We start from the raw sequence: 12,056 nt of genomic DNA, 5'->3' as shown, positions 1-12,056 counted from the left end.
ATTCATATTGTACAATTTAACATCAATTCATATAATTAATTCAAGTATGCGAAGTCACAAATTGTGGCTAAAGTGATTATCCTACATCAATAGGGTTCGGTATGACTGAAGTACGAAAAAGTTTCTAGCAAAAAAATGGGTCCGATTCTTTTTTTCATTCCTAGGTACTCTTAATTTTTAAGATACTCCCAAGCAAAAGTAACTTTTAGCAAAAAAAAAACTAAAATATGATTTTTGAGATGAGATCTCTGGAATGAAGTTTTTATAATAAAAATTTACAAGTATTCTTACTATATAACAAAATCATTTTAAAAACTGATGAAAAGGTATTTTCATAATTTTCTTTCATATATATAAATTCAATCTATTCTTAGTAAATTTTTAATTAATATTATTCCTATTATTATAAAAGGTGGAGGCAGTAAGTTTTCACTTATTTTAAGAAATAATTTAATTCTTTGATACATCAAAAATTAAATTGAATTTTGATTTTTGTTAAGAATTAAATTCACCACTTCTTGTGTGAATGACTGTTCATTCCCCTGATAAAATATAGAGATTTCCAAACAGACAAAGACAGATCCTCCCAAGTTGGATCCCTTTTGATCATCTGCATTGCTTCTTCTCATCGCAACTTCTCCCACGCACACTGCTGCAATAACAATTCTCAGCAATTTCACTCAACCAACCAAAACTTTCACTTCTCCATTATCATAATTATTTTCTCTTATTCTAACTCCGGTAATTCAATTCTGTGTGTGAATCGTTAGAGCCTTCAAAAGCCACATTTTCGCCACTCACTGTTCCATGTGACCACCTTCATCGCTCGTGTTTCCACTGGGATCCAATGATTCCGTTGCTTAGCTTCACTCTCTTTCCCAAATAATAGAAAACCCCTTTACAATGAACAGTTACCCTTTTGGATCTCAGGCTTCCAAGTCCTTTCTTGCATACCCAAGAAGCGATTACGACTTAGAATCAGGAACTGCCATAAAACGAACCCGAAAGCCCAAAAGTTCGCCCTTTCACCCTATCAGAATGATAAAGTCATTTGGGAATCGATTGCACCACTACCTTAAGCTTCACCCTCTAAAGGGTCTCTTCTTAGCTTTGTCCGTTGTGTTCATACTTGTCATGATTTTCTCCTTTTATGGAACCCCATATCCGGTGCAAAGTGGCTACGTAAAAGCTGAAATGAGTTCTGATGATTCCCCTTTCTCCAAGCTTCAAAACCTTGTGATGGTTGCTGGGCATTCTGTTTACACTAGTAGTAGTTGTGGAAAAATTGACAAAGAGGATTCTTGGTTTTTAGAGTCTTACCAGAAGAATCCTGGCCAAGCTTCCACTTTTGTGACACACATTCTTCAAGGGATTGAAATTACGGCAAAGGATGACTCTGCTTTGCTCCTGTTCAGCGGTGGAGAGACTCGTAGAGAAGCGGGACCTCGCAGCGAGGCCCAGAGTTACTGGGCTGTTGCGGATTCAAAAGGGTGGTTTGGTGAGTAATGGAACTTGCATTGTAGCATATTTTGTCTGACTGGTGAAACTAAATGCCTGCTTAATGTTTATTGTTAGGGATTACAGGTTAGGAACAATTATAAAAGGAGAAGGAATAGAATAGAATTCCCTGATTGTACTGTTTGTTTGTCATGTGTTTGACACTGCTGCTTTGGGTTTGTAGCTTGTTGCAACCGGGAAGATCAGACACTATGTGCGAGATATGAATGTCCAAAAACAAAATATAAATTGACATAATAAGAGATAATTGAAGATGGTCGATTAAGTAGGGAATTAAGCTGGTCTTTGGTTGCACTTCTGCTACCCATGTATGTGAAAAAGAACATGTGAATTGGTAAATTGAATTTGTGATTTTCTTTATTTATAGTCATATTTTCTCATTCACAACAAGATCATATCCCTTGGGAAGTGCTATAATTTTAAGAAAATATCATATTAATTTAGTAGAATTATTTTTCACATTTCCATGTTATAGAATATTTCTTTTAGTGTTTACTAGTCATTTGACAGTTTGGCCTATCCAAGAGATGATGCTAAGAACTTTCTTATGGGGATAACATTGCATCAAGATTCAGTCATAAATCTTTGCTTGTTAGATCTAGTCTTGCATATGTTTAGCAAGAGAGAAGGAATCTGACTTGGAAGTAAAACTAGAAGATATTGTACAATAGGTTCATAAGTTTAACAATAACTTATTTGGTTGAGCAGTTGGTGAGTTAGTGTAAATACACTAGCATTGGAGTTTGAATCCTTTCTAAGAATCAAATAAAAAAATATCTAGGATTAATATTACAAAAATGATAGAGAAATTAATGATATGTTACACTAAGAATGCTAGCAAGAGGACCATAGTAGAGAAAAATTTCGAGAGGTATTTGTGATTGCAGAGTATCTACCAAAGTTGAATGTGAGTTTTACATTTAGTACTCAAGCTATATTAAATGGCAGTGAATGTTGCACTTTAAAGGGGTGACATGAAGGAAAGGAAGGAGTCACGATGGATGTGAGGCCACTCAAGAAATGACAAGAGACAAAATTATTATATACAAAAAGAGATTGGTATAATATTGATTGAGAAAAAAATGATAAATATCCAAAAAATTGGTTTGGACACATGCAATGAAGGCCAATAGATGGCCAACAATTAAAATGGTAGATTGTATATTTTTAGCTTTTGTGAAAAGGAAAGAAAGACCAACAGAGACTTCTGAAGAAGTTGTTAAGGTTTTTAACAATGTTCCATGATGTCATATGATTTAACAATGTATGCAAGTATACTCTTGTACTCGATCCTATGAGTAAGGGGGATGCAATGAGGTGACATCATGACAGATCAGGAGAAGAGCAGATGTAGTTGGATCACATGGTTGCCTTCAAAATCAGAGGATCGTGTACTGTGTCAATCCATTTGTTTGCTAAAAAACCTGACCCGAAAAAGAAGCCAAACTCTTCTCTTTTCTCCTGGGGTTCCCATTTGAAAATCAATCAAAATCAAAGAACTCTCAGCCACACATGGTGATAGGATATAGGGTGATAGGTTATAATGGGTTTAGGATAAAAGGAAGAGGAAATGAGAAGGACAGTTAGGAAAGAAGAGTTATTTGACAGTTAGTTAGTTAGTTAGTGAAAAAGGAAAGAGAAACTTTATAAATAGAGAGTGGGTTCTGCACAGTGGGAGATGATTGAGTGAATTTGTAGTAAAGTTAGGTCTTTAGCCTGTAGAGGGAGGTTATGCTCCCAACCATTCTTTGTAAAGAGAGTTCTTTTACCGTGAATAATAGAAAATCTCATTCTTTCATTACTGTTTCTACCTACTGTTTGTGTTCATAGTTAGGTTTCAAACCCAGAAACCTAACACATGCTCTCATTATCAACAACACAACCATCACTGTCATCCTTATCGACCATCGCAACATTGACACTGTTGTTGCTGATGCTGGCTTCACCACCATCGGCCATCACAAGACTTATGGTCATCATGTCACCATCTAGCATCAACATTATTGCTAGTTGCCTTCATTTCAATTGTGTTTGTTCTGTATTTCTTCTTAATGCTTTCTTCAATTCTTGCTGCCATTTTGGAGTGTTTTTTCCTCTTGAGAATTTGAAGAAAAAAATGGCATCATTGAAGGTGGTTTAGGTCATGCTGCTAAAAGAGGAAGTGGTATCAGAGCAAAGATCGATCCTACATGGAGTCATTGGGTTTGAATTGATGGGGAAACAAGAAATGTGAAGTGTAAATACTGTGATAAAGTATTGACAAGAGAATTTATTGATTGAAACTTCAATTAGCATGAACTTGAATGGATGTTGGAGCTTGTATAAAAATTCCTGAAGATGTTAAAAAATTAATGTTGGATTTCGTTTATTAGTTGCAGCAAAATTTGATTAAAAAGTCAAAATACAAAGGATTTGAAAGGGGTAGTAGAATAGGTGACTCAAAGGATGCTGGACAAAAGCTAAAGCAAGGAGAATAGGGTCATGACTCATCAAGTATTCTCATGAAAGTGGAAGTGATCAATCAAACTGCTATCAATGCCATTTTCAAGAAAAGTGAGAGGATGCATGTCAAGAAATTGCTTTATTTTCTTACAACAATGCTTTACTATTTAATTTATCAAAAGAGTAAAGTGTTCAAGAAGATGCTTGAGTTGGTTGCCAAACAGGATGTAGGCCACAATCATACCATGAAATTAGGGTGAAATATTTGAAGTAACAACTTTGGGCAGAACATAAACTTTTTTGCAAGAAAAAATGGGTGCTCTATAATGACAGATGGGTGGACTAATAAGAGGAGGACTATACAAATGAAATTCTTTTTGAAGATAATGTGATGTCATTGAGGAGGTTGGGGAAGAGAATGTGATCGAAGTTATAACTGATAATGCAATATTACAAGGTAATTTGAGACTTGTTGATGCAAAAGAGAAAGAAGTTATATTGGACACATTGTGCAGTTGATTGCATGAATTTAATGTTGGAAGATTTTGAGAAGAAAGTGTCACTCCGAGAAGAGACAACACAATTGGTAAAAAAATCATAACCCACATCTATTCAAGAACTACACTTATTTGCTTATTGCAAAAATTTACTAAAGGAACGGATTTGATAAGACTAGCTAATACTCATTTTGTCACTTTTTATTTGACTTTGAGATGCTTGATTAAAAATAAGTGATTAGTTATTAGAATGTTCACATCCAAGAAAAGGGAATCTAGTCAAGTTGTAAATACTATAGATGGAAATCTTGTGGCAATTTTGATATTGGATAAGGGCTTTCGAAATTTATTTTGAATTGCATGAGGGGTGCATTTTCCCTGATTAAGGTGTTGCGTTGGGGACTGTTGGAAGTCCACAAAACTGGCTTGTAGGATGAGGTTTGCATCCACTTATAAACTATGAATTGACCTTATTTCTAGTCGATGTGGGACTTCCAACAGAGACTAATGAATGAACAAGAAAAATTAATGAAGTAAAAATCCATGTGTTACATGCATGAAATATTTTTTTAGCTTCTTAAGTTCTTTTATGAAAGATTGTCATGGGATTCATTTATGAAGAAATGGATATGCTAAAAAGGTAATAATACCTTTCACATGTTTGATTTTATACTTTTTTCTTTTTTAATTATAGACTTTGTTTGGAGATTAATTTATTTATTTTTATCTTTCTTAGCCACACTCCCCTTTGGGAAATCATTAATCAAAGATGGGACAACCAATTGCATATGCCATTTCATGTTGCAGGCTATATTATCTTAATCTCAAGTTGCACTATAATCCTGAATTTGAAATTGATTACGAAGTGAACCAATTAATGTATGATTTATCATAGATAGGATGGTATGAAATGAGATAAGTAAGATTGATCCTTATATTGAGAGTTTCAAGAGCAATTTTAGATTTTTTTTTAGTAGTCTAATTGGTCAATTTGAATTTAAAACCAAAACTCCAGCACAATAGTGGGGAATTATATGGTGTTGAACATCAAGAATTACAAAGGTTTTCTAGCTTGTAGTTCATTTGATGTGAGTGTAATTGGAGTGCTTTTGAAAGGGTAAGAATTCAAAGTTAGGAAATTGATTTTATAATTATTTATCTATACTATCTAGTAGTCTAGTTTAATGTGTTAATTAATTTTATAACTATTTTAGTCCACACCAAGAAAGAAATTGTTTACAACAAAACATCAAGATTGAACAAGAAGATCATACCTGACTACTAACATTGATGTTAGAAAAACAAATGACTAAAACATTGATGATCTTGCTTCTGATGAAAAATGGACTCCAAAGGAGAATGAAGCAAATTTAGATTTCGATGCTTCATATGAAGACATATTAATTGAACTTGGGGAATATGGTGGTGTTCCTCCTGTGCATGATTAGGAGCAATTTTATCAAACTCGAGCATCATAAAGGGAATGGAGAGAGGATAAAAAGTTGGTAACTCGACTCGCAAGAGTTATAAGTAGATGAAAAATTACATTCGTAAATAGGCATGTCATTAAAAATAATATAAATGATAAAAATAACTCATACATAATTCATAAAATGGGTTCATAACACAACTAAAAATAGGTTTGTAAGTCATACAATTGTCATGCATAAAACAACTAATAAATTAAAAAATGTTTACTACAAATAAACTATCCAAGGAAATCTTTCATATCCAACTTAGTATAATCATCATCCTTCTCCACATGATCTTCATTTTCATTAATGTCCTCTCCATGAACTTCCTTCATCAAAACAATTGGAGGAACCTCCAAATCATCCATAGGTGTAGCAACACCAACTTTACTAACATCTTCATTTTCTCCAACTTCAACTAAGTGCCTTCATCTAAAGCATCCCAAGTTGAATTTGCTTCATTTTCCTCCATAGTCCATTCATCATCAAAAGCAAGATCATCGATGTTATAGTCTTTGTTTTCTTAACATCCTTCTTCAATCTTGAATAAGCCATCACAAACACCACATTATTCGTATTCTTTTTCTGTAAATGATTTCTTTTCTTGGTGTGGACGTAAATAATTATAAAAGTAATTAACACATACTAGCCTCTAAAAAATAATTATAAGATCAATTTCATAAATTTAATTCTTACCCTCTCAACAGAACTCCAATTATGCTCAAACTGAATGAACTACAAGTCAAGCTCAATACTGTAATTGCAAATCTTCATAATTTTGGATGTTTATGTTAGGTTACTTTATACGAATAACCTAATCAAGACTCTCTTCTCACCACAACTCTCGAATAAAGAATGGAAAAGTATGTATATATGTATTAGTGATGAATGAGTGAATCAGAATACAAGAATCACCCCAAGGAAGCCTAACCTTCCTCCTCTGGAAAATATCCAGTCTGAACAAATTATCTGATACCCCTCTTCCCCTACTTAGTTTATTATTTATACCTTCTCTCTCTTCTAACAAACTATAACATATTACTCTCCTTACACGTGTCTCACACGTGTCTAATTCACTCTCTTTTATTCCTAACAGTTTATCACCATATGATTCCCACCATTGTGATGGGATTTTGGTTTGAGTGCATGTTGAGCTATCGAACTACCAAAAAATCCAAATTTGCTCTTAAAACTTTCAATTTGAGCATCAATCTTACTGATCTCATAAATGTCTCCCACCAACCTGTCCAAATAATCATGCATTCCACGTTGCACCTCATAATCAACTTTAAATTTAGTATCATTGCAACATGGGATTAAGGTCATAACCTGCAGCATGCAATGGCCTATATAATTGGTTGCCCTATCTTTGGTCAATGGCTTCCTAAAGGGGAGTGTAGCTAAGTAAGATAAAAGTAAATTAATCTCCAAAAACAGTCTATAATTCTGAAAAGGTAAATTAGAAAATCAAATATAATTGGAAGATAATTAGTTATTATTACCTTTCACTAACTCTACCGAAAAGACTTTGTATCTTCTCTTTAGCAATATCCATTTTTTCATAAATAAATCCCATGGCTGCTTTCTCATTGGAATCCGCCACGCACAACACCTTAATTAGGGGAAGAATACCCATCATGCAATTCAAAATAGTTTTCCAAAATCTCTTATCCAATATCAAATTTTCCACAAACCCTCCATCTCTAGTCTTTATCAATTGACTAGATTTCCGCCCCTTTGATGTGAACATCATAATAAGTGACCTTTTATTTTCATTCAAGCATCCCAAAGTCAAAAAGGAACTGGCAAAACGAGTATTGACAGGGCTTATGAAATCTGTCCCTTTAATAAATTTGTGCAACAAGGAAATAAGACTTGATCTTGAATAGATGTAGATTGTGATTTTCTTACCACTGGCTATTGTTTCAAGATGGAGTGGTATTTTCTTTTCAAAATCTTCCAACATTAAAATCCATGCAGTGGGGTGCATAAGGTGTCCAATATAACTTTCGTCTCTTTTGCATTAACAATTCTCGAGCTGCCTTGTAATTTATTGCATTGTCAGTTCAATTTTGATCACTTTTTTTTTCCAAACCTCCTCAACAACATCTTATAAATTTTTCAGTTGTCTTGCATATCTCAGAAGCGTCAATAGACTTAAAAAAGATAGTACCCTTTGGACTATTAACCAGAAAATTGAGTATAGTCCTTCCCCTCCTATGAATCCGTTCATCTGTCATTGTTGTGCATCTATATTTCTTCCGAAATAGTTAATGTTCTTCCAAGATCAGATTGGCCTTTTCAACCTGTTGCTTCAAATATTTCACCTTAATTTTATGGTATGATGGTGGCTTAAATTCGACACCATTTTTGTCAACCAACTAAAGCATCCTCTTGAACTCTATGCTCTTTGCTACATTAAATGGAATAGCATTGATGTAGAAAAATAGAGCAATTTCTTGACATGCATCCTCCCTCTCACTTCTCTTGAAAATGGAATTGATAGTAGTTTGAGTGTCCCTTTTCTTGAAAATACTTGACAGTCTTCTCGCTCTCCTCTTGACTCAGTCTTTTTCTAGCATTTTCTGAATCACACGTACTACTAACCCATTCAAATTCTCTAGATATTGATTGTTTAATCAAATTTTGCTGTAGCACAGCAAGCACATCCAACATTATTTTTTTTACATCTTCAAGAACTGCTATACAGGCTTCAACATCCTTTAAATCCCTGCTAGATGATGATTCAATCAATAAATTCCACCGTCAATACCTTCTAACACTAATTACGTTCCACATATTTTACCTGCCCATCAATAGAAACACAATGACTCCATGCAGGATCAGTCCTTGCACCAATTTCACTACCTCTTCTAGGATCATCACCTAAACCAATTGATGCCATTTTTTTTTTCTTCAAATTCTAAATAAACAGAGACGACTGTGAGGAGAAAAAGAGAGTAGAACTACCAAAGAGAGCAGAACAACAAATAGAGGCAGGGAGAAAAAAAAACGAGTAGAACTGAGTTTACAGTGACTGCAAGGGCTGTAACGGTAGCAAGCGTAGGCAGTGAGGACAGAGTGCTGACGACAGTGAGGGTGGCGATCACAGGGGACCATGGTGAAGCTTGTGCCTCGTGTGTCTTCCCCGCTGGTTGTGATCTGTGAAACACAATCCTAACAGAAAAAGGTAAGAGCGTTGGGCTTTATGGGTTGGGCCAGGTCAGTTTTAATAAAAAAAAATGGATCGTCAAACCCTAACATCACAACACCAAGAAGATTGACGCAGCGCACGATCCTCCAATCCAGTGAGCAACCTCGGATAGTTTTTGTTTGTATTGGACAATTATGAATTTATTGTTTATTATGAGTGATTTTATAAATTGTGAACCTATTTCAGTTGTGTTATGTATAGGATCTCACTATTTATGACTTATTATAAGTTGTTATTTTTCTTGTCTACATTATTTTAAATGCATGCACAGGTTTTTTAGTATAGTTTTTTCATATACTACAACTTTTACGAGTTAAGCAATTTGATCTGAATAAATAGAAATAGTGCATGAATTAGGCTTGCAAATTTTAAAATCTAGTGAGTTGAATTTATGGAAAGCAACTTCAATATTCCAAATATTTGATTTTAATGTTTTGTCTTGGATGAACTCATTCTATTTGAGTCCAACGTCTGTGATTGGAAAGCATAAAAAATCATAAGGAATGTTTACTTGAATAGGAAAAGAAAGGAAGTGCAGTAAGGAACATTGATATTGTAAAAAATGTTTTCTTGGCCTTGTTAATGATTTAGGAAGAGATACAAAACTAAAGTTTCAACGGCTTTTGTTCTGATTAATGGTTTGCGCCATGGACCTACTAATGAATATAAAGTTGGCTTGATGAATTTCTGCTGCATAATAGTTTTCTCAGGCTGCTGTTGATATGGATTTCACTATCTTTCAGCTTTAGTTTATATGCATATTCTTTCCAAATTAACTTTTATCAGAAATGATGTCATACTTTTGGGTTGTTTGTAGGTAAGGAAGAAAGGGTGAAATGGAGAGCACTGACAGAGGAGCATGCTCGTGACAGCTTTGAAAATCTTCTATTTAGTGTCTGTCGATTCCGGGAGCTTACTGGCTCCTATCCCCAAAATATAACTGTATGTAAGCCTTTCTTATGTGAAATGAAGCATTCTATTCTTTTATTGCATTGCAAGCTTGTACTGGTTAGATTCATTAATTCCTTCCAAATGCTGATTTAATTTATCAAATATGTTACCCGTCCAGTCTTTTCTTTGCCTATAAAGGAACCAAAATATATAATAAAATGTTTCAATCTGATTTTTTGAATCTGGAAATCAGGTTGTAAGTTATGATTTCAAGGAAAAAAGGTTTGCACATCTACATCGATCTGCTATTGGGTTTCCAGAGTCAAGGTTCTTCTATGCTGGTACTCCTGCTACATCAAATTCAAAAGCAGCTGCTCTAAGAGGTGAGGAATTGGTTAGAACTCAGTTCCAGAAAGACCCATATGGCTGTCAAGGTTCACTTTATAACAAGAAACTAAAGCGTGACCCTTTTCATCGTTCAATTCCTTACCCCAATGGGTGCCCTGAAATTGAAGGTTTATTCAAATATTGTGGACCAAATCCTTATTCTGATGCACTTCCATGGACACAGTAAACATGACACAGTCAACTTATACAACTGTATACTAACAAGTACAGATACTAGACACAAATTACATTTTATTCCAGATGGGACTAAATTGTTGATAGATAATGAGAAGATTAAATTTTGTTAATGAGAGATAATGACAGATTCTGTAGATCAAAGTGTTGCATGTTTGTGAGGAGGTTTGTTGAAGTTATCAGTTACTCAAGACGGTTCAAAAACATATGTCGAGGTTTCATGTTCTGCAGTTTGATATGTTGCAATGTACATATCGAGGGAAATTTTGCTTAGTTTTTTTTGTATTTTATTATTTATGAACCCTCTATAATTGAATATGGTATAAGTGAACCTTTGTTTGGATGAGGATGGGTGGAAAGGGAAGGAAAGGATGGAAAAACGAGTGGAAAGGGAGGTTTCTTTTAGGTAAGGAAAGTGGAATATAAATGAGTTTAAGTGGGTGGAAAGATTGTAGATGTGATTTATATGATTGAAAAAGAAAAAGAATTAAATTGTTTAATTTAATAGTTTACTAAAATGTCTTTGCATTTATTTTGTTAAAATTGGTTTAAAATAATTAAGCTAAACGTGTGTGTATATATAATAAACTTGAAAAAAAAAAGTTAGAACTTTCTTTATGAAAGCAATAATACATAATTTTCAAAATTTATTTTAGTCAGAAAAATTGAATATTATAAAAATTTAGAAAATGATATTTTAGAAGTAATAATAGTTTAAAGGCTTAAATGCTTATTTGGTTTTCATGTTAAGAGGAAATTTTTAGTTTAGTATCCACTTTTAAAAATGTATATATTGGGTCTTTATGTTTTGCAATTTGTATCAATTCCATCCTATTCGTTTAACGGTGTTAAAATAGATAACCTTAAACTGATTGTATATGTGAAGTGTGCGAGAAATGATCACGTGTCCTTTAGTTGGCCAGAAATGAGTTGATGTGGCAGCCATTACTTCAGCGTTGTCTCCCATCTTCCTCTACACAAGGGAGGCAACAATAAAAAAAAAAAGGTTGTAGTCTTCAAGGCTGTCTCCCATCTCCCATCTTCATTTGCAGGTTGCCCAAGCGAACTTCACCATCTCTATTGCCGACAAACGCGAAAAATCCTCGTCGGAGAGGGTTGTCGCCCTCATCGCCGCTGCTCGCAACCGAAATCGCCATAGCACTATCACTCCCCCGCTGCATCGCTGTCGAGATTCTCATATGTCTTCATCGCACAACTTGTAATTAGGAAACAACAAACCCCCATGACAGCCATTGATGCCACCTCCGCAAAATCGCGTCTCTTGCAATTTAGATCCAGCGCATCTTAGAAGCAGAGGGAACCCTCAAATCAGGTTAGTACATCAGCCTTTGTCGCGCCACGAGGCGCTGCTGTTACTGGAGCATCGGACCAAGCTTGGACGCGTCTTCCTGTTTGTTATTTAAGTTCTGTTTTGCAATT

The 12,056-nt window shown here is 34.5% G+C and overlaps 1 protein-coding gene across 1 annotated transcript; it reads left to right on the top strand.

Annotated features, from left to right (window-relative positions):
- The first annotated feature begins 546 nt into the window (after window positions 1-546).
- LOC106763101 (uncharacterized protein C57A10.07) lies at window positions 547-11,091 on the top strand. Its single transcript, XM_014647280.2, has 3 exons — window positions 547-1,498; window positions 9,961-10,085; window positions 10,288-11,091. Exons 1-3 carry the CDS (start codon window positions 904-906, stop codon window positions 10,606-10,608), a joined length of 1,041 nt encoding a protein of 346 aa, XP_014502766.1. The 5' UTR covers window positions 547-903; the 3' UTR covers window positions 10,609-11,091.
- The last annotated feature ends 965 nt before the right edge of the window (window positions 11,092-12,056 follow it).

Source organism: Vigna radiata, chromosome 6 (genome assembly GCF_000741045.1).
Source record: "Vigna radiata var. radiata cultivar VC1973A chromosome 6, Vradiata_ver6, whole genome shotgun sequence".
NCBI lineage: Eukaryota > Viridiplantae > Streptophyta > Magnoliopsida > Fabales > Fabaceae > Vigna > Vigna radiata.
Note: the sequence above shows the minus strand (reverse complement) of the source record. Positions and strands in the feature narration are given on the sequence as shown.